Source organism: Carettochelys insculpta, chromosome 19, assembly GCF_033958435.1.
Source record: "Carettochelys insculpta isolate YL-2023 chromosome 19, ASM3395843v1, whole genome shotgun sequence".
Lineage (NCBI taxonomy): Eukaryota > Metazoa > Chordata > Testudines > Carettochelyidae > Carettochelys > Carettochelys insculpta.
This window is the reverse complement of record NC_134155.1, coordinates 4,931,042-4,954,700: the sequence shown is the minus strand read 5'-3', so window position 1 is coordinate 4,954,700 and position 23,659 is coordinate 4,931,042. Positions and strand designations below refer to the sequence as shown.

The 23,659-nt window shown below is 47.1% G+C and overlaps 1 protein-coding gene across 6 annotated transcripts in view; it reads right to left on the bottom strand.

Moving 5' to 3' along the window:
* Positions 1-20,056, bottom strand: part of VPS53 (VPS53 subunit of GARP complex) — a 103,459-nt gene extending 83,403 nt beyond the window's left edge. For 3 of the 6 annotated variants that reach the window (XM_075013539.1, XM_075013537.1, XM_075013535.1), the window contains exons 1-4: positions 18,452-18,641; positions 11,507-11,587; positions 10,483-10,532; positions 9,385-9,451 (exon numbers count right to left, since the gene is read on the bottom strand). In XM_075013539.1, the coding sequence (XP_074869640.1) occupies positions 9,385-9,451; positions 10,483-10,532; positions 11,507-11,587; positions 18,452-18,535 (282 nt within the window). In that variant the 5' untranslated portion in view covers positions 18,536-18,641. Of the gene's footprint in view, positions 1-9,384; positions 9,452-10,482; positions 10,533-11,506; positions 11,588-15,884; positions 15,895-18,451; positions 18,642-19,915 lie in introns of those variants that run through there. The other 3 variants (XM_075013540.1, XM_075013536.1, XM_075013541.1) reach the window with 3 other exon arrangements.
* Between the last annotated feature and the right edge of the window lie 3,603 nt (positions 20,057-23,659).

Genomic DNA, 23,659 nt, shown 5'->3' with positions numbered 1-23,659 from the left:
CAGTCTATGCTCTATTCCCAGGTCAGAACTAAAATTCCTATGCCCTGGTGGGGAGATTTATAACATTGGTTCCCTACAAAATTCAGGCACAGTCGGAACTCCATATTGTTACAGCAACTTCTGCATTCCTCGCCTCTCCTGCAAGGCATCAGAAATAGCTGATGGCTGGGACTCCCAAGGAAAGTTTTGTTACACCCTGCCAGGAAATGTTCCACCCATAGTTATTGTTTCCCCCCATAAGGAGGTTAGTAGCATGTTAGTTTTTGAAGTTCATGGTATTGCCTACAGATGTCACAAAAATATCACACACGAAAGAGGAAGCCCAATGAACCAGACTATTTAAAAGCTTTTGCATTTGGAGGAAATTCTAGGGCAAAATTTCAAAAAGCACAGATGGCTTTGAACTGGGAAATGTTACATTACATGGAGAAGTAACAGAGAGGAAGCCGTGCTAGTCTATACACTGTCAAAACAGAAAGCAGTCAAGTAGCACTTAAAGACTAGCAAAATAGTTTATTAGGTGAGCTTCCGTGGGACACACCCACTTCTTCAGACCATAGCCAGACCAAAACAGACTCAATATTTAAAGGCACAGAGAACCAAAAACAGTAAGCAAGGAGGACAAATCAGAAAAAGATAATCAAGGTGAGCAAATCAGAGAGTGGAGGGGTGGGTGCGGGGGAAGGTCAAGAATTAGATTGAGCCAAGTATGCAGACGAGCCCCTATAGTGACTCAGAAAGTTCCCATCATGATTTAAACCATGTGTTAATGTGCCTAATTTGAATATAAAAGCCAGCTCGGCTGTTTCCCTTTCCAGAATGGTGTGATAATTCTTCTTCAGTAACACACATACCTTTAGGTCATTGACAGAATGCCCCATTCCATTCAAATGTTGACTAACTGGTTTGTGGATCTGGAGTGTTTTGATGTCTGTTTTGTGCCCGTTGACCCTTTGTCTAAGGGAGTTAGAAGTCTGTCCAATATACAAAGCATCTGGGCATTGTTGGCACATGATGGCATATATGATGTTAGTGGAGGAGCATGAGAAAGTGCCCGTGATTCTGTGAGTAACCTGGTTAGGTCCAGTGATGGTATTTCCAGAGAAGATATGTGGACAAAGCTGGCAGCGGGCTTTGTAGCAGGGAAAGGTTCCAGGACTGGTATTCCTGGGCTATAGACTGTGGCTGTTAGTGAGGATCCTCCCAACCTCATGAGGATCCTCATTAACAAAGGATTAGACAAAGGGTCAACGGGCACAAAACAGACATCAAAACACTCCAGATCCACAAACCAGTTAGTCAACATTTGAATGGAATGGGGCATTCTGTCAATGACCTAAAGGTATGTGTGTTACTGAAGAAGAATTATCGCACCGTTCTGGAAAGAGAAGCAGCCGAGCTGGCTTTTATATTCAAATTCAGCACATTAACACATGGTTTAAATCGTGATGGGAACTTTCTGAGTCACTACAGGGGCTCGTCTGCATAATTGGCTCAGTCTAATTCTTGACCTTCCCCCCCACCCCTCCACTCTCGGATTTGCTCACCTTTATCATCTTTTTCTCATTTGTCCTCCTTGCTTACTGTTTTCGGTTTTCTGTGTCTTAAATATTGAGTCTGTTCTGGTCTGCCTATGGTCTGAAGAAGTGGGTCTGTCCCACGAAAGCTCACCTAATAAACTATTTTGCTAGTCTTTAAAATGCTACTTGACTGCTTTTTGTTTTTACATGGAGAAGATGGAGCATTCCAGTTTGGAAAGCTACTGAAATAGTTCCTTTGGTGCTACACTTATGCAATTCATTTTAGCTTTATATTCAAGCACTTATTTTCAGCTATCTTGTTCCTTTTTTCCTTTGGATAATCTAGAACATTTGGCGTATTCCATTTAAAAGTTAAAAAGTCAGGCAATAAAATTCAGCGCTTGTCATCTGCATAGCACGTAATGAACACTCATTAATGTGTGCAATGTCCTGGTAAAGCACAGAAGCAGAATTATCCCCATATTACAGATGTGGAGACTCAGTGGTTAAGTGACCTGCTTAAAGTACAGAAGATGCTAGTATTGGATCTGGGATTAGAACTCCATACTTCCAGGCTCCCGGTCCTGTGTTTCACTGTCTCTCATGGCCTGATACAGCACTGTCAATGCATCCTGCTGCTGTAGGTGAAGATCCAAGACTAGGGGGCTACTGGGTTGTCTGCAGCCCTACTGAAAATCTGAGACACTGTAGACACAGGACCAGACCTTCCCAGACTTTTCCTTTTCCACCAATTGATAAGCAAAACCAAATGCTACCCTGATCTCAAAAGCAGCATTGTGCTTCCTCCTACTGGACAGAAAAAGAAGACGTAATTAGCACTGGCCTGAGGATGACAGAGGATCCCCACTTGGCTTATTCTGGGCTCTTCAGTGACTCCTCCCGCTGGAGCAGAAAGGATTTGAACCTGCTACCTACGAATGGAAGGCACAAAGCTGCTGCTCCCTCATTCAGCAGCTAAGTTATGCAGAAGAGAGACAGGAAACTCAGAGACAAAGGTGACATTTCACAGCATTCTTTCCCCTCCTGCGATGTACATGATGCTCCCCTTTACAAAATCGGAAGGAAGAACAGACTTCTGTATACACGCTTCTACCTGCTCCCAACCATACATAAATAACCCACAGAGCAATGAACTGCCTCCTTCAGGGCTGTGTGCGGCTCAGGTTAGCACTCCTCCTGGCTTGTGGAGTCATTGCTGGGATTTATATTTCTTGGGGAAGAAGATCAAAGCTGAGAGAGACCAACAGATTTGCCAGGTCCCTGTGGAAAATGTGTACGGGGAGCCCCTGTGCTCCTGAAAGGGACATGACCTTTTGCAGATGGTGTTGGGGTGGGGCAGCCAGCCCTCAGCACTGCCTGGAGAGCACTTTCCTCTCAAAGCTGCCCTGGGCCCACCTGAAGCATGAGGCCCTGGGACTACTGCCCCATTTGAAGCTCCCCCACCCATCAACAGGCCTTTCAAAGCCTTTCCAGGGTTTTTATTTTAAAAAAAAAAATTAATTACCCCCAAGTCTACAATATACACAGCATCCTTCCAGCCCAATGAGATCAGCAAGGGCTCAATCCCTGGCATGTTACTGTAACTGGCACTGAAAATACAACACTTGGCTCTGTCTACATGGACCTGACAGACCTAAAGAGCTCATCTGCTCACAGGCATGTCATTACATGGTTAAGACATGGGTATGGCTGCTTTAAAGCCACTCTAGCATGCTGAGTAGTAAAGTCATGATGAGCATCTCAGCTGCTCTAAAATCATTAAAACAGGAGGTGGTATCTGAGGTTTACGTGTTCTCATTGCGGCTGGTTTTAATGTTGGGTTACAAAAATACCCAATGTAATTAGCGAGTATGGCAAAAACCTCTACTGGCCAGTTTCCTCTTCAGAAAGCAATGCTGGTTTGCAAAAAAATATTCGAATACAGTAACAGTTTTTATTGGAGTCAGACCAGTCATGTTCCCAGACAAGTCAGACTAGATACTCATGAAGGATGCCTTCTGAGCTTAGTCTCAGAGACAGAGTTTTACCATAAAGAGAATTTTATTTTAAAATGTTACCTGTTTGATTTTGGTATTTATTTTAAAAGGTACAACACTCAGAAAACAGGCACACTCAGGGTGTAAGTGCATCAACAGAATCTGGAGCACAACACCACCCTGGAGGAGGAAAAAGCGAGACAGACCCATGTACTAGGGAAAAGCTTAGATGAGGCACAGCAGGTATTATCCCCATTTCAGAGATGAGGAGACTGATGCAGAGTGACTAGGTAACTTGCTCAAGGCCAAGGAGTGAGTCAGTTTTAGAGATGGAATTAGAATTCACTGCTTCCCGGCTCCCTATCTTGTGTTCACACACTTCCTTCTCCCTAATTACTAACATTACAGCCTATGTAAGCTCATGAAATATGAATGCTTTTGCCATATATGCACACAGAAAAACCTGCAATCCAGAAATACAGACAGTTTTTAATGACAGATTTATACATTCCAACATGCCAAAACCTAACCCAGCTCCACTGGAGCAGACTGATGTCTCTTGATTAAATCATCTGCCACACACTTGAAATTAAAAACAACACACAGGTGGAAGGGAAACCCCCTCTTCTACATGAGCAGCACAGAAGGGTTTGCAGTGGCTTGGCCTCTAAAAGTAGGAAGGGGAAAACAGCAGGAAATAGGTAGATTAGCAGATAAAAATGTAGCTGCCAGTTCTACAACTGAGTCAATTTCAAGCAAAAGACAAAATGATCCTAAAAAGGGTGATAAGGAATGAGAAAAAACATAGATGGCCAGGCAGGGAGATTTCTGCCAGGAAGTGTATCGTTGTTGAAGCATTCAGGTGACATATATTACAAAGGCTACAGACAGAAGGGGACATATAGGGGCTCCTGATCAGCATTCTTTATTCTTAAAGCATTCTGATGTTTAAAATCATCATCATCATCATCCCACTCCCTCTATAACAACATTGAGTCTCTCCACAGCAAAAGAATCTGTTTTTCTTGGATGTGCCTTGCTTGTTATTCTTTAGAAACAAAAATTCTTACAATACTTTGGACAATGAAACCCTTCCTCTGTACCATCCAAGAGGGTAAAGCTGGGCCTCTTGCCCTATAAAAACTTAAAATTTTTTTTATCAGAGAGGTAGCCGTGTTAGTCTGTAGCTTTGAGAACAACAAGAAGTCCTGTGGCACCTTACAGACTGTTAGTCTACAAGGTGCCACAGGACTTCTTGTTGTTCTTAAAATTTTTAGGCATCCATATTTTCACTGAGTATGTTCTAGTTAAACACAGGCCTTCTTCAGCAAAAGAACAGACGGATGGTGCTAAAGATCAAGGTTTTCACCCCCACAAGCTATTAACAAGGCCATTGTCTGAAAGAGCCTCTGTCTCCATTTGCCTGCATCCTGAGCCAATGAGAAAGAATGAACTGTGGAGGGGACAGGAACAGCCATTATTTCTTCTTTTTCCTTTCTGTCTGGGTTCGGGGGAGATGAATACAAAATTCCATCTTGAACTGAAATGCTATTCAAAACTTTCTCTGGCTCTGAAATATGACCTGCTTAACTGCAGTACACTTTGACCTACAAATATTTGTGGCCTGGAATTATTAACATTCCTGCATGCTTTACACTTTTTGGCCTGCCCTTCCCAATACTGATGCTTCGACATAGCTTTTCTTCCAGCCGTTAACGTATAAATTGGTCACATATATACATTGCACAGAAACAGAGGAAATTTCACATGCATCCTTTAAAATATACACACATCCCTGAACAAGAATAACACTTTAAACAATTCCTTGGGGTCAGTATTTCAAAAATCTTTGAAAATATTAAAGGGGGACTTACACTGCTAGGAGACTACCTGCCTTTAACACTCTGGTCACACTCAAAGCACTATTACCTTGAACAACAGAAAACACTCCAGACTAAACACTGCACTAAACCACTTCAAAGCGGCGCTACATAGACATGCTACACGTGAATATTTTGTGGTTTTATTCTGAGGGACTTTTAATTAGTCTTTTAACAAGCAACCTAATTAGCAGCTGCACAAACACATCTACCATGCCAGTACTACTGGACAGGGTACTGGCCAAGGCCTGCACTGTTTCAATATGGCACAGTGGTCTTGTACAGAACTCAAGGATACAAGGCAGAACTTTACAAAGATGATGTTGGATCTCCTTAGCACATCTCAGCCAACAGCCTAGGAAACTCATTCTGCAAGTCACATCACCCTGGAAATCCCAAGCAGCTCCCTCAAGTTCCACTCTTGTAAGAGGCTCCTCTACACGGGATTCCACAGGTAGCATTTCAATGGGTGCTCAGCACTGACGCAAACTGCTGAAAAGTGGCCTTTTGTCACCATATAGGAACAGCTGTGGGGGACCCCTAGTTTATGCTGTAACTTCTCCCCTGGACTATGCTCTCTTCCTCTTCTCTGTGTTGCTCCAATCATCCCTGCCTCCGCCCTTCAGTCTGGCCAAGGAGCTGCTGTCCCACTTCTGTCACTGTGACCATGTTTCAACCTTCTTCTCTAAGCCCCGCAATGGCTTCACCTTGGCCTCAGTAACTCCCCTTCCACTTGTACTTCTGACCTCACTAATTTCAGGAGCCAGGGACAAAAAACAACAGTCCACAAGCTACCCCCAGCCAGTTGGACCCTTCAGTCAGGCTCCCCGAGATCCCACCAGGTAGGGGGGTTGGGACAGGGGCTGGCTCTTCCCAGCAGACAACTCCCAGGCAGCGTGATGAGCAAGGGCGGCTAGCCCTCAGCCCCTCCACTTCTGCCCCGCCCCTCCCTCAGTGCCTGGATGGCAGGGTCACTGTGCTGCTGGCCCCTACACTCCAGGCAACACAGCCAGGAGGCAGTGGATAGGAGGCAGAGGTCCTGGTGAGGATGTCAGGGGCAGGAGTCCCAGGGGGTCAGGAGCTGGGTCATGCCTTCTCTCCCCCAGGCCCCATACAATGTCTTTATCTAATATGGTCCTCAGGCCAAAACATTTGCCCACTCCTGTCTCCTACTCACTCTGATGGATCCCACCACTTCACTCCTGACCCAGGGTGCCTTTCACAGCTTCCCCTATGCTTCGGACAGTGTCTGTCAGCTCCACCAAGCCTTTCCCTGACTCACTAATAGTGCCCGGGGGAACCAAACCAACATTAAACAGTCCATCTGGAGTAGATAAACAGCCCCATTTGCCAGACATGCTACTGAGGCTAAGAGAGTTTCAAAATGTACTCTAGCCATAGAAAGAATCAATATCAGAAACAGGAGGAGAAATCAGACAGCTCCTGGCTCTTGCTCTGGGCTCAGTCCACACTTTGTAGTGACCAGCTCATGTAGGTTCTTTTAGGGACTATAAAGCATGAGATTGGTCTACAGGGAGCAGGCAAAATGAATACATTTTCTTGGTGGTCTGTATCCTTTACCTGCTGGACAGCTCATCTGTCATCACTTGGCATCCAGTGCCTTTATTTGCCTAGCAGTTATTCTTTCATCGTAGCTGATTTTTTAAAGCAGGTGCACTTCAGATTGAAGCTTTCAACAGAGTCTATCACTGTGTGCACCAGAAGGAAAGAAGCAAACCAACACAGACTCGTTTTGCAAAAAATATGTTTGATGGGTCTTACCAGTGGGGAAAAGACAGTTCCTACTCTGTGTTCTGCTTTTTAAACATTGCCTCCTCCTCTTAATGCTAATTACAATACTGAATTGATATGGAAGCTCCCTATTTACACATAAAACTGTTACAGAACATGCAGCAACAGTACTAGGGGCCTCAACACTGAATCACGTCTTTGGGAACACAGATAGTTCAGTCTTCATGGCTAATATATCCTCGGCCTTGCTGTTAACTTCTGGGTATTGGGGTACTGTGTTACCTACCAGCTCTGTGTTTTTCGGGAACCAGGGCATAACACTGGAAGACACACACACCCCACCCTGGGCCTCAGCTTACACAAAAAAACCAGCAAACTGAAACTGGTAAGGGTGGACACACCTAATCCTACCAACAAGAGTGACTGGATAGGAAAGAAGACAGCTCCATTAGCACACAGAATGAAGAAGAGCACAAGCTGCACTGAATTCTGGGATACAGAAAGCAGGGGAGCACTGCCTGGGGGAAAATCTCTACTTCCAATGCTAATGAACCCATGCCTGCCCACACCAAGATCAGTAATTATCAGACCAATTTTAGTAATGAAGCTTCTATGGGTACCCAAAATACTGAAACTGCTGAACTGCATTATGAGTTCCCTCAGTGGTACACTACCCATAGCCAGGAATGATCAATTTCTATTGTCTAGCGGCTAAACAGTACAGCTTTAGAATATTCCTTTGAACCATCTGTTTGCCAATAAACAAAACTAAGTTTCCTTTTTGGACCATTTTTTTTCCCTACTGTCTTCCTCCCTAAAAAAACCCTCTACTTCTGCCCAAGAAGAGTTCTGCCACCTGTCTCTAACCTTTGCATCAGTTCCATTGGAATTTCATCTTCTCCATACTGATTGTGCTGGAGGCTCTGCTCTGCCTGTCTCCAACACTCTGGACCCCCACCTAGCATCACCAGCTCGGAATCTTGATCAGTTCAAGCTTCATGGAGTCATGACATAGATCTCTGTCTCTCTCAATACGGCCTCCTGACCCTGCCTTATGTGATCAGTTCTGGTTTGCAAGCCTAACTGTTGAACTCCAATTCAAGTTAGATTTAATATTGTAATTGTTTTTTCTGTTTGACTCCCCTCATATGGCTACTACCTGGAAATAAATAACTTTCATATCTAGGCTGGTTACTCCCCCTTTCAGGGACGTTGTTTTGGCTTCCCCATTCACTCTGCAACACCACTCCTTGTACCACAGCTAAAGATCCCTGAAGTGCCCAAAAAGCCTATAGGGTTTGCTTATCAAGTGGGTTATTAGTAGCACGTTTGTGATGTCAAAGTGGAGCCAGGGAGGTGCTGAATTTGGGGACATATGAAAGTGGCAGCTTAAAGAATTGCTTAAACCCAGCCCCGTGAACCCAAGGGCACAAGAGTCACAGTTTGGCAGTGCCGTGCAACCCAGCCTGCTGCGACTAAGGACATATCAGGGGTCCTCTCATACATGCTCTGGTAGTGAGACAAAGTACGTATGTTCATCTGAATGTACAGTGGGGGGGAACCCAGATTCTGCAGGGTAGCTCCATTGGGGGGGGGGGGGGAATTGGCAGAAGTGAGAAATAAAGCATCATATGAGAACACAAGTAGCACACTAATACAATCACTACCCACCTCCATAAAAGTAAGTGTAACAAAAGAGCACACCCCAAAGTAACGGAAAAATTTGGTAACAACTGACACTTGCCAAATAGGTACTAAACTAATACCTGCCTGACTTCAAGGGCACTACTCTGTCTTCGGAAATTACAATCAGTGACTTAGTTAAAGGGCTCTATATCCCAGTACCAATCCCTTGAGCCATCTGCTCCTGCTTAACATACCTGCTTTTATCTATTTCACTCCGAAAACATCTGGAATCAACCGCAGGCATCACACATCCATTGTGATTTAATTAAACTCATTTTCTCTCTTGCCTCCTTCCACAGGAGGATCAGAAGATAGGTAGTAACAGTTCTCCCTGTTAGTGGCTCTTCAGTATGGTCTAGTGCTGTGTTTTCTAACACACTAACCACTAGTCACATGGTTATTTGGCCAGTTGAGTGTGACTAGTTTCTGGAACAATAAACCTACTTTCAGCATAATGCGGCTAGTTCTCTATAACAGTAGTCACGACAGTCTTCTTTTGCACAGAGGGAGATGGGGGTGTTGGAGTTTTATGTGATATAAGACAAGTACCTGTCTACCATCCTGACCCACATTTGTCTGTCCTCTTACTACTGTTCGGATATTGTCATCCAGTCTCCTGTGGGGAAAAAGCAGAAATTGTCAACATACCCAGCTGCACACATGGTACAGATACTTTGTGAAAGCCAGCGTAGAAAAAAGCTGTATGTAAGGTCTGGGGCTTTTAAATGGCGCTGACAACTTTAATTGACATTCTTATAAATACCTGATATTCTTTTGATTATTACAAACACTGAATACTGGCAAAATAAGAAAATTGTTTTTAAAACTCATTTCATTTTTTGCATTTCACTCCAGTTGGCCAATGTTATCGGACTGGGCCGTTTGTTCCTGGTCCTTTGCATTAGAGAAATATTTCTCACCCTTTTCCAGCAGAAAATCCTGTCTCAAAGTTAAAGAAGAAACACAAACACTTTCATTTTTTTACTCTTCAATTTATAACAGATGCAAGAATGACAACAATAAAGCCTATGCACTACAACTATTCATATAGCTATGAAATTTGACCTCACCAACACTGAAGGTTTTGGCTATCACAGGGGTAGCCGTGTTAGTCTGGATCTGTAGCAGCAACGAAGGGTCCTGTGGCACCTTATAGACTAACAGAAAAGTTTAGAGCATGAGCTTTCGTGAATTAACTCACTTCTTCAGATGCTGGACCATCTCACGAAAGCTCATGCTCTAAACTTTTCTGTTAGTCTATAACGTGCCACAGGACCCTTCCTTGGCTATCACAGTTATTCTGGCAGTTTTCTTTTGCTTTTGCTTTAGAATTGCAACAATTTTCAGTGCCTCATGATTCCCTCCGTCATCTTTCGTGAGTTTGAGAAACACGATGCTAGAGCAACATTATTTGAGTGGCACACACTACAGGCAGGAGTTGCATGAAAAAATCTTAATTAAATTACAAAATGTATTAGAAATATTTTCTTTTTTGAAATCCTCTCCCTAACTCTTTTTTTAAAGATATTTAAGTGTAAAACCATCTATCTTCAAATAGAATGAGTTAGAACCAGCAGCAGTGATTGACTTTAATGATCATATGACTGTCACACAGGTGGCAAATAACAAAAAGAAAGAGAGTGTTACCTTATTTTCAGTCTGATTTTGTTCACAACTTCATCAATGTTGGCCAAAGACTGCAAAAAAAAAAAAAATTATTTGAGAGAAAAATATTCTCACTCCCGACATGAAAATCATACAAACTACCTGTCATATAAGACTGCATTTTCCTTCATAACACTTTTACAGAGGTAGTTCAGTAGCATACTCCCCATTTCGTATACAGGAAAAACGAGCTACCAAGCAGTATGGTGACTTGCTCAAGGTTAGGTAGAGATCAGTGGCAGAGATTGGAAGAGAAATCAGACTACAATGACTCCACCTTGCTCCTGTACAAGTATAAACACACTGGATACAGCTACGATTTCTCTTTACAACTTTATGAAACCTCTCACAGAGGAAGTGGTTAAAGGGAATAGTGATAGTGACCTCTAGTGGGTAACACAGTCAAAGAGCAAATAGGACCTAAGTATATTAAGGCAGTACAGTACAGTACTTTGAACTTCAGCAAGCTCCACAGGAATACAATGGTCCCCACACGCACGAGCTCCACAGACATCCCACAATGAAGGGTGTCTAACTGATATTTGTCCTTTACCTGAGCGTGAGCAAACCAAGCAGAATAAGTTGAACCAAAGCACCTGAAAGGAAAAATCCTGCCATCTTCTCTGCTGTCATAGTGGACCCAAATGCAGCAGAAACTATTCTTGGGGCCAACCAGTATATTGATCCAGCCGGATCTGAACTTCTACTAAAAAAAACCAGACAAATGCTTGCATAGTGAAACTTTCTTTCTAGAGGCCAAAATGGAACTTTCATTATATTTAAAACTGTAGCTAGAGCATTGGGACACACGAAGACTGCAGCACTATTTCACTAGCTCTGATGTAGGAAGTAATCACCTCTAAGTCATAATTTTGGTTCTCTTTAGAAAGAGGCCCTCAATATTTTTTTAAACCTGTGTTCCTCCTGACATGCAGGGGCATTTAATCATGGAGTCACCATTAAGGTTACCCCCATGGGATAGCAGAACCCCAAGTATTTGACTTACTTGCTCAGTTGGAAAGAGAGTATTAATATACTCCACAGCATTGAAATCTGCCCTGTCCAGCGGATCTTGGCTGGGAAACACCTATAGAGGGAGAAAAAAAATATACAAGATATCAGTGTGATGATCTGTAACTTTAAACAGTATCTGTTATTTCAAAAACTAACACACACATATGGGGTTATGCTCGACAGCATGGTCCTGACAGGTCTGGATAGTGAACAGTCAGGACTCAAAGGAGAATAAATAGTTTTACTGACTACATCCCTGGTGGTCTTTGCGCTATTAAAATGCCTGCAGTTATCAGACTGGACAAACCCAGATGTAATATATATGCACATCCCAAGATTCAATCATGAACTATAAACTCCCGAGACAGAAACTATTAATTATGTATCTAAATCCACGCTGATGCTTTCATCATCTGCAAATTAAAAAGCTCACGCTGAGACCATATCCCTCTTGCTGGTAGGGCCCTCTGGTGAGAGATGGAGGGTTTTTTCCTTTCACAAGCTTGTAATATGAAACATGATGAATTAAGAAAATGGTGAAACAGGGATCCCTGGAGACTTTTGGTGTCACTATATAAACATGGGAACAAGAGTTTAATCTCTTAAATAATCCTCATTAATCAAGAGAAGGAGAAAACAGCAGCTATGGTGTAATTCTTCCTAATCTGTCCGGGCGGGGGGGTGGGGAGGTGTGGCTCAAATCATCCAAGAAAGGTCGTTAAAATTATTTGTCCTCCATCATAAACAAAAATATGATGTGTTACTTTCTCAATTGCCATGTTTGTTCTGTTCCATACAGCCATCAATCTCTCCCTCCTTGGTGTAAACAGTGTCCTGGACATACAGTAAACCCCATCAGTCATCATGTAGTTTCACCGGTGTGTCATTCCAGTCGTTCCAAGCCAGCTATTCCCAGTTGCGTTAGGCAACAGAAAGCACTACACAAAACCTGCAATTCAAACCTTTTGCTACCTAAGCACATGGAGCATCTATGTGTGATATGCTTTTTCCAAAAGGGCAAACCCAGGGGTTCTGAAAGGATTGTAATTTAGAAGGCCTCTCTCCTAAGAATACTTTATTTGTCCTCCTTTCAGCTGAGGAACTCAAAATACAGGGAGATTAAATGATTTTCTCCAATATTATGCAGCAAATCAGTGGCAAAATCAGGAACAGAAACTAGGTGGCTTGACTCTCTGGTCTTCTACTGGGAAACACTTACAAATAACATAAGTCAGTTGTTGTAGCTATTAGACTTGCAAAAAATATCAGTTTGGCTTAGGCTACAACTCTAGCTGGCGACTGCAGTTTGACTATTACTGAATACTTTTGTTCATTCCCAGTCTTGTGTCTTCTTTCACGTGATCCACCATAACTGGTATAGTCTTGTACTCAAGATTTGCCAAGTCATCTTTTCCTTTTGCTCCCTTCAACACTCTCGCTCTATGCATCTTTCCACATCAAGATCACTTGCTATTCTGCATGCAGACCTGACACTGTAAACACTTCCAGATACGGAACCAAAGCTTCCCTGTTAGAGCCATTTGACTATAGCACTGCATAAAAAAATGTTATAGCAAAAGTGGAAATTTACAGATGCACAGTTTAACAAGAATGTTACAAGCTTTGTCTAGCTCCACAAACAATCTTTACTGGCCCAGGGCAGTGGGAAATTGTGCTTATTGAACAGACTTGACCCCAGGCAGTAGACCAGGGGTCTGCAACCAAAACAGTGTCCATTAAACCAGTTCAATTTAGTTCCATTATTTAAGATGGGGCAGCGCAGGGAACCACAAGAGGAGTCAGGAGTGGCAACACCCAGAGCTGCAAGTGGGTCCTTAAAGAGCTCCATGCAGCTCCCAAGCCACAGGTTGCCAACCCCTGCACTAGACCAAAGTCAATCTCCATAGTAAACTCCCCATCTTAACTCTCCACACAGAGCTTAAAATGTTTTTGAGGGGGAGGAGGGAAGAAATTTCACCACCCTGAAGGAAACAAATTTCTCACTATGGTTTATGGCCTGCAGATATGCATTGTCTAGGTGGCTCTGTTTCTAGCACGGAAGTGAAGATATCTCACAGTGCAAGACCTGAAGTCTTCAACTTTAAAATCAAATGCAATATACAAGTTTGTCTATCTGGGAGGCTTTTTCCCTTATTCTCACCTTGGACACTGAAAGTCAGCAGCACTTTTGTTGATAATCAATTTTATTCTCATGTAGAGTTCTTAGCATTATAGTTGGTTGAATTTCCAACACTGAAGAATATTTTGTTTTAAAACAACCATTTTTACTGCTTTTTACTATTTATAAGCATGTTTGCCATTAGCCTTAAAGTTTATTTATTTATTTACTTAATTAAATACAGGGCCAAATTTGAATAGCTTTCCTTTAACTCAGCCACGGAAGTCCTTTTAAATTGTCACTAGCAGAAAAAGGCACATTGAGGCCAAAGAGATGGAAAGAAAAGCAAGTCAAATTCAGCAGTAAGGTGCAAGTTTTTTCAATAGTGAGAGAAATTCTTTGTTGAATCAACTCAAGAGACATGGAGATTCTTCACTTGGCTTCCCAAGACTGGCTATCTTTTTAAGATGTGCTACAGGTCAAACAAATCCTGGATAGGGTTCTTTAGTCTGCGGTGCAAGAAACAACACTAGATCAGGAGAGGAAGTGGTTCAGTAGGGTTAGTCCCTAGCAGGGCCACCACCACTTTATGTACCTGTGCCTCCACAGGTAAGAACATAAGAACGGCCATACTGGGTCAGACCAAAGGTCCATCCAGCCCAGTATCCTGTCTGCCGACAGTGGCCAGTGCCAGGTGCCCCAGAGGAGGTGAACTGAAGACAATGATGAAGCCATTTGTCTCCTGCCATCTGTCTCCAGCCTTTGACTAAAGGCTAGGGGCACCATACTTTACCCTTGGCTAATAGCCACTTGTGGACCTAACCTGCAAAAATTTATCAAGCTCTTTTTTAAACCCTAATAGAGTCCTGGCCTTCACAGCCTCCTCGGGCAAGGAGTTCCACAGGTTGACTGTGCGCTGTGTGAAGAAAAATTTCCTTTTATTAGTTTTGAACCTACTACCCATTAATTTCATTTGGTGTCCTCTAGTTCTTATATTACGGGAACAAGTAAATAACTTTTCTGTATTCACTTTCTCCACACCATTCATGATTTTATATACCTCTATCATATCGCCCCTCAATCTCCTCTTTTCTAGACTGAAAAGTCCCAGTCTCTCTAGCCTCTCCTCATATGGGACCCTTTCCAAACCCTTAATCATTTTAGTTGCCCTTTTCTGAACTTTTTCTAACACCAGTATATCTTTTTTGAGGTGAGCAGACCACAGCTGCACGCGGTACTCAAGATGTGGGCATACCATAGTTTTATAAAGGGGAAGTATGACATTCTTAGTCTTATTTTCTGTCCCTTTTTTAATAATTGCTAACATCCTATTTGCTTTACTGACTGCCGCTGCACACTGCATGGATGTTTTCAGAGAACTATCCACTATAATTCCAAGATCCCTTTCCTGATCTGTTGTAGCTAAATTTGCCCCCATCACATTGTATGTGTAATTGGGGTTATTTTTCCCAGTGTGCATTACCTTACACTTACCCACATTACCCACAAGGTACAGCCACTTGAAGCTCTTGTTGGCTGTGGATTGCTGTTCTTGGCCAATGGGAGCTGTGGAAAGTAGTGTGTACTAGGAAACTACTTCACAGAGCTCCCATTGGCTGGGAATAGCAATCTGCAGCCAATCACAGCTTCAAGCAGTGGTACCTGTGGACGTACGGATAAATAAAGAGGAAGTGGCCTACCAAAGGCTAACCCTGGTGAACTACATTCAGGCCACGGTTGGATATTGGCCACCACTGGACTAAGTGATCATAATGATTCTTTCAAGGCCTTAGCAACTATGAAATGCAACATATTATTCCAGGCAAGTTCCAGGTCCCCATCAGACATCAGGATTTAATTTAGCAACTCTGAAGGCTCTCTGTGAACATGGCTGTAGTGTTCAGCTTTAAATTCTCTCCCCCTAATCCCAAAGTGTTGGAGGTATTGTTTTTCAAAAAAAATGTTAACCTCACAGAATAAATGATACCTAAAAGAACAATGACAAAGAAAAGAGGCTGTCTACTGACAAGTGCTGTGCATCCTTGCAACTGTGTCCATATCCATCATTCCCCCAGCTCATGAAAAGAAAGTCTGCAGCTTAATGTGTTAACTTTAACACCCCAGAGGATCATCTGAGTGATATCACGTGAGACAGCTCCCATTCCAGCCTTTAGACTTTCACCTACAACTTGTTTCTCTTCAGACACCCAGGGTGAAATCCTGGCTCGGGGAAGGAACATGTGAATTTTACCCTTGATTTCAGTGGGGCCAGCCAGGTCTCCATGGGCCTCCATTGGGACAGGAGGAAATCTCACCCAGATCTAAATCAGCAGGGGGTTTCTTTTGTTGTTAACCTAAGCCTAGAATGGTTGACAAAGACCACACATTGAAAGAAAATGTAGAATCAAATGAAGTAAAAATCAACAGTCACTTATGGTGCTACCCCTTCACCACTACAACCTGGTCTGTCCTTCCAATATGTTTTGTACCCTGGTATGACTGTGTCCCATTGACTACCCTCATTCCACCAAAATTACGTGATGCCTATGATATCAATCTCCTCCTTTCATGAGGTACTCTAGTTCACCCATCTTATTATGAAGACTGTGTCTATATTACAGGGAGTTGTCGACAAAGATTTGGTTGGAAGATATCTTCTCAAAAAACTTCTGTCGACAGATCACAGCAAACTGCCAAGCAGACTGCAAGAGCGATCCCCTCTGTCAGAAGATCCAGATTGCCTGGCAAAATGGCCAACTGAAAGCACAGCAAACAGAAGGCCCCCAGGAACATACAGACTGGCTTTCTACAAACAGAGGCATGATTCCTCAAGGACAGTGGGATACAGCTGTTGACAAAAGTACTGCATTCTGTCAGCTTACTGTCAACAGAATGCCTTGGGAATCTGGATGCTCCGTGGGTTTTGTCTGCAAAACAGTCACTTTACCGATAAAACCCCTCTAGTGCAGACAGAGCCTTAGATTTCTAGCATTTGTGTATAAGCTTTTTTGTCACTGTTTAGCTGTCTGCCATTACCTAATGCAACTGAATGAAACTCTTTTTCCTTTGACTGTTTCTCATCTGATCTCACCCATATTTTACCATCTTTCACCCCTCCTTCCTACTAGAGCATAGAGAATCTCTATTAATAGATCCTTCCCTAAGAGATGCCTCTGTCCAGTCCATGTTCTCCTCCACACGTCAGCTTTCCCTCAGCCCCTTAGTTTAAAAACTACTCTATGACCTTTTTAAGTGCCAGCAATCTTGTTTCATTTGGTTTGATAGAGCCCATTCTTCCTGTACAGAATCCCCCTTTTCCAAAAGTTTCCCCAGTTTCTAATAAATCTAATTCCCCCCCTCCCTACACCATTGTCTCACCTACTCATTGAGATCCAGCAGTTCTGCCCCTCTGTCTGGCCCTGCGCATGGAACTGATATCCACACACTCCCCACAAATAACACAGATATACTGACTCAAGCTCAGGACAGTCTCAAATGACAGCACAATGGATAGAGATGTTTGGATAGAACCATCAAGTGCAAGGTGATGGGTCAGTATCTAAGTAATGTCAGAAGGTGTCAGCTGCGTATGTCAGGAGTGCTGTGTAACTTGTTTGTTCCTGTGTATGAAGCTGAGGCTTGGAGGGGCTATTTTTGTTTGGCCTCAGGGGAATGAAGGGTCTTGTCATTGACCAAGCTGGTCCACTGTCAGGGAGTACATATGGGTAGTGGTCCAGTACAGCCTGCTGACAACTATTACTGTGCTTCATTTGACAATTATCCTGTCTTGGTGCTTTCAATCCTTATTCGATTTCTGTAGTCTTTGGGCACTCCCTTGCTGTCTACTGTGCTGACTACTTGCACAAAGTCATCACTGCACACGAGGAGCACAAACACACAGCTGAACAGGAACCATCACTGGACAGAGCATGAGACTTGTCAGGACACTCTGCTAGTGACTTCTGACAAACACAAAGGAAAAAAGGGTGAAGCATAGGCAGACATTTATGTATGATAAAAATTAAAGCTACCTGAATGAAAATATAAGATTCCACCAGAATCCCAACCCTCCAGAGAAGTGTCCCTGTGCACACCACCTGCTTTCGAGAGGAGAAACCCCCTTACCCCCAACCAGCTCACACAACCCCCCACAGAAAGCAGCCCATCCCCACCACCACACCAGCCCTCAACCAACATGAGGAGAGTATCCCAGTGACCCAAGCACAGCCCTCCTGCTCCCAGGATAGCATCCCTGTCCCCTGACCCAATCCTCACCTGCGAGCATCCCCGCCTTCCACCAGCCCTCCACCAGCCCAGTCCCCCCCAGAATGACACTCCCACCCCACCCTGCATCCAGCCCAGTCCCCCCAGGACCGCATCCCTGTCCTCCACCAGCCCCCTCCCCCATAGCCAACCTGACCCCCCCACATCACCAGCCCACCCCCCCCAGGATCATATCCCTGCCCCCGAAAAACAGCCCAGTCCCCTACTACCAGCCAACCCCCTTCAGGACAACGACCTGCGCCCCCGAACCACAAGCCAGTCTCTGGCCCCACCCAGGCCCCCGCCACCACCCTCCCCCCAGGACAGCGTTCCTGCCCCACCCCCGGACACCAGCCAACCCCCCCTCGCGCGCCACCAGCTCGTCCCCGCCTCTGGCTACCAGCCGAGCCCCCACAGAGCGTTCCCCGGCCCCCCCCCCGTCACTAGCCCAGCCCCCCAGGACGGCGGCCCCGCCCCGGAAGGAAGGAAGGAAGGAAGGCATCCCGATCCCCCCCTCACCCCACCCCCTCAGGCCCCAGCGCGGCCCAGCCCCACCTGCTCTATGGCCAGCTGCACCTCGGGGGCCAGCTGCAGCACGGCCTCCAGCTCCTCCGCGCACTCCAGCTCGTCCTCCTCCATCCCGGCCGCCGCGACGCCGCTTCCGGCACCCACCGGGACGCCGCGGGGCACTGGCCAACCAGCGCTGGCCCCGCCTGCCGGCTTCCGCGCGGCGCCGGCCTGGGGGCGGGGCCGTGGGTACCAGAGCGGCAGGAGGAGGGGCACTCGGTGCGAGAGTTGGGAGGGGATGTTGGGTGGGGCACCGGCGGGCAGTGGGGGCACAGGGCTGGAGGACGGGGATGGGGCACCGGCGGGCAGTGGGGGCACAGGGCTGGAGGACGGGGGTGGGGCACCGGCGGGCAGTGGGGGCACCGGCTGGAGGACGGGGGTGGGGCACCGGCGGGCAGTGGGGGCACCGGCTGGAGGACGGGGGTGGGGCACCGGCGGGCAGTGGGGGCACAGGGCTGGAGGACGGGGGTGGGGCACCGGCGGGCAGTGGGGGCACCGGCTGGAGGACGGGGATGGGGCACCGGCCGGCAGTGGGGGCACGGGGCTGGAGGACGGGGGTGGGGCACCGGCGGGCAGTGGGGGCACGGGGCTGGAGGACGGGGGTGGGGCACCGGCCGGCAGTGGGGGCACGGGGCTGGAGGACGGCGGTGGGGCACCGGCCGGCAGTGGGGGCACGGGGCTGGAGGACGGCGGTGGGGCACCGGCCGGCAGTGGGGGCACGGGGCTGGAGGACGGCGGTGGGGCACCGGCCGGCAGTGGGGGCACGGGGCTGGAGGACGGGTGTGCGGCACCGGCGGGCAGTGGGGGCACGGGGCTGGAGGACGGGGGTGCGGCACCGGCGGGCAGTGGGAGCACCGGCTGGAGGACGGGGGTGGGGCACCGGCGGGCAGTGGGGGCACAGGGCTGGAGGACGGGGGTGCGGCACCGGCGGGCAGTGGGGGCACAGGGCTGGAGGACGGGGGTGCGGCACCGGCGGGCAGTGGGGGCACAGGGCTGGAGGACGGGGGTGCGGCACCGGCGGGCAGTGGGGGCACCGGCTGGAGGACGGGGGTGGGGCACCGGCGGGCAGTGGGGGCACAGGGCTGGAGGACGGGGGTGGGGCACCGGCGGGCAGTGGGGGCACAGGGCTGGAGGACGGGGGTGGGGCACCGGCGGGCAGTGGGGGCACAGGGCTGGAGGACGGGGGTGGGGCACCGGCGGGCAGTGGGGGCACAGGGCTGGAGGACGGGGGTGCGGCACCGGCGGGCAGTAGATCTAAAAGCAGATGAACCTCCAGCAGATGCGTTACTCATATAACTGGCCCGTGACGTCGCTGCCCGAGTTCCCGCAGAGTGCCGGTGTCCTGCCGTTAGGAACAGAGGGGCTGAGTGTCAAACAAGGCCCGGTGCCCCTCCCTGGGGGGGTTGCGAACTCGGCTGCAATAATACACGTAACCCCTTATTTGTGACGTGCCTTTTCATGGAGCAATTCCTGATCCAGCGCTGATCGAAGCCTCCGGGCGCCCACCTGCACTTTACACCGCAGACTCTGGGCCAGCTCACCGGAGTGCGCGGCTCCCCCTACCCTCAGCGCTCTCTCCGACCCCCTTCCCGCCGCTTACTGGCTGGTAGCGGACAGAGCCCGCCCCTAGCACAGGGGTGCGCAGAGTGGGGGCGCTGCCCCCCCCCCCCCCGAGGGGCGTGACGTTGCTCCAGGGAGACGCAGCAAGATCTGCTCCCCCGCCCCCTCACGTCTTTCCAAACCCTCTGCTTGTCCCCTGCGGCTGTTGCCAAGGGAACGCCCCGCCTCGGCCCCCGCTGGGCCAATCAGAATGTTCAGAGCTCCCGCGTCAAGCGGCTAGAGCAACCGGTGAATTCCCGCCCTGGTGAGGCGGCTGCACTGGTCCCCAGGAGCGCCCCGGGAGGCCGGTGTGGAGCGAGCGCTGCGTGTGGCGACGCCACCGCTCGTCAACAGGCGCAGCCTGGGGTCACCCCCTCCTTGCTCTACAGCAGCACCAAGTTCCGTGGCCAGAAGAGCAGCACGGGCCATGCCTACAAGGGGGAGGTGGTAGGCAGCTGAGCCCCCCCACCCTCCGGAGCGTCCCTTTGACACACCCCCCCGAGCACCGCTCCCCCTCCAGGGCACATATTCTCCTGGGGTCCTCCCCCCACAAGGCCCCCCCTTTGGAGCACTCCCTGGCATCCCCCAGCACTTCCTTCCTGAGCATCCCACCCCCTTCCTGAGTGCCCCCCCACATCCTTTCCTGTGCTCCTTCCACAGGCTGGGGAAGCCCTGGCTAATTGCAGGGCTGACAAGTGGGGCCCAACACAGAAACATTCTTCACCCCGTCCTAGCAAGTTAGCATTGGGACTTAGGCCTGCTAGCAGCTTTTACACAGTTCCTTCATCCATCTCATTGGTTAGTCTAACCCACGGGTGGGAAATCATTTTCGCAGAGGGGCCATTCCATGAATTTTGGTGTGGGCTGGCTCTGGGCCCCCCGGGAAGGGGTGGGAGTCTACAGAGAGAGTCAGTGTGTGTAAGTATGAAAGAAAAACACTGCATGAGAGACAGGCTTTCTGACAGCTTGAATGTGGGCAGCCGGGTGTATGTGACAGTGACTATGTGAGTGTGGCACAGCCAGGGTATGTGTGATAGTGACACAGTGTGTGTGTGTGTGCCAGCTGCTGCTGGGTAAGTTTCTGAGAAGCCACCTTCTGTCTCTTTAAAGGAAATCTGGCCTGCTCTGTCATCTCCCCTCTCCCCTGCTCTGCACTCCCGAGTCATTTACCATCCATGCTTCAGATGAAGCAGCTCTTCTGTGTGTCTCCCTCTCCCTCATCTCCCTCCTTGCTCTGCAGAGATTAAATACTAGGGCAAGGGAACACCCTGATTTCAGCACTACCCTCTCCCCTCCAGCTCTGCACAGCTAGCAGGAGAATAAGACAAGCAGCTCAACTGCAGACAGATCAGGGAAGCAGGAGGGGCAGCTGAACACATGCTGCTGGCTGTAAGTATGCATGCTCTGCTAATCAGGGGGACAGGCCATAGAGAAATGTTTGGCGGGCAGATCTGTTTTCTAGGCATGATTTTGCCCATCCCTGGTCTAACTTATCCCAACATGATTTCTGTTCCTCCAGTAATTCATGGTGACTCCCAGTCACAACTCTTATTACCCAAAACTTTCCGATAAAAGGGGCTCAATCGACATGTAACATCAAAGACTTAGCCTTGGGACTTAGTACTGTCCACAGAACAGTAATAGTTGACAGAAAGCAAAGGTTGTTAGCTATGAAACACAAATGTGCTTTTGTTCTCTCCAACAGTGTAAAATGCTGAATATATAAAATGGGGGAAGCAAATTAGCATTAAAATTGCCTATAAATACAGACATATATATTACAGATTTTTTACATTTATCAAAATAAAATAGATGGGATTCTCATGCCTGTCCTAAATTATTTTAATCCTCAGGGTTTGTTTGTTCCTGTCACTTTGGAAAACAAATTTGTTTGTTCACTGGCTATACATAATATGGCCCATCACAATACATGTATACAATTGGTATACGTAGACTTTAATAAGGCATTTGACACAGTCTTGCATGATTGTCTTATCATACTGGGCAACTACAACTTAGATGGGGCTACTATAATCAAGGTGCTAACTGGCTGGATAACCATTCTCAGAGAGTAGTTATTAATGGTTCACAATCATGCTGGAAGAGCATCACAAGTGGGGTTCAGCAGGGGTCTCTTTCGGGACTAATTCTGTTCAATACCTTCATTAACAATTTAGATATTGGCATAGAGAGTATGCTTGGTAAATTTGCAGATGATACCAAGCTGGCAGGGGTTGCAACTGTTTGGAGGATAAGGTCAGAATTCAAAATGATCTGGACAAACAGGAGAAACAGTGTGAGGCAAATAGGATTAAGTGTAATAAGGACAAATGCAAAGTACTCCACTTAGGAAGGAATAATCAGTTTCACACATACAGAATGGGAAGCGACTGTCTAGCAAGGAGTACTGCAGAAAGGGATCTATGGGTCATTGTGGACCACAAGCTTAAAATGAATCAATGCTGTTCCAAAAAAAAAAAAAAATCATGGATGCATTAACAGTCATGTTGTGAGCAAGACACAAGAAGTCATTCTTCCACTCTACTCTCAACAGTGTGATGCTGTTGCAAAAAAAGCAATCATGGGTACCATTAACAGTCGTGTTGTGAGCAAGACACAAGAAGTCATTCTTCCACTCTACTCTGCACTAATTAGGTCTCAACTGGACTATTGTGTCCAGTTCTGGGCACATCGTTTCAAGAGGGATGTAGAGAAATTAGAGAAGGTGCAGAGAAGAGCCATAAGAATAATTAAAGGTCTAGAGAACACAAGCTATGAGGAAAGACTGAAAGAACTGGGGTTGTTTAGTTTAGAAAAGAGAAGACTGAGAGGGACATGACAGCAGTTTACACATGCCTAAAAGAGTGTTACAAGGAGGAGGGAGAAAAATTGTTCTCCTTGGCCTCTGAGGATAGGACAAGAAACAACAGGCTTAAACTGCCAGGGAGGTTTAGGTTGGACATTAGGAAAAACTTCCTATCAGGGTGGTTAAACATTGGAATAAATTGCCTAGGTAGGCTGTGGAATCTCCACCACTGGAGATATCTGACAGCAGGTTAGGCAAACATCAGAGACAGTCTTGATGTGGTGCTTGGTCCTGCTGTGAAGGCAGAAGACTGGACTCGACGACCTCTCCAGGTCCCTTCCAGTTCTAGTGTTGTATCATTCTATGTCCCTGTGTGCTGCTGCCTTCAGTGCAGCTACAGCTGGGGTAGTTTAAATGAGTTGGATTTATGGCCTTTTTAAATGGACACTTTCACTTAAACATAACCGAAACAATTTTCCCAGTCTAGTATCGTGGTCTGTCCCACAAACTACTCATTAACCTCACTGGGGCTCAGGGTCACCCCTTGGGGATGCAGGGCCCAAGAACCCCCCCTTGCCTCTGCCCCCACTCCACCTCTTTCCCCAAGCTTTACCCCTGCTCAACTGCACCCCATATCTTCCTGCCTCCCCATTGCACCCCTTCCCCCAAGCTCCCTCCCCGAGCAACACAGCCCAGGGGATTATGGGTGGTATGTGGCAGCAGCAGGGGTAGGGCCCCTCATACTCACAGTACCAGCAGGAAGCAGAACAAGTCAGCCTGTTCCACTCCCC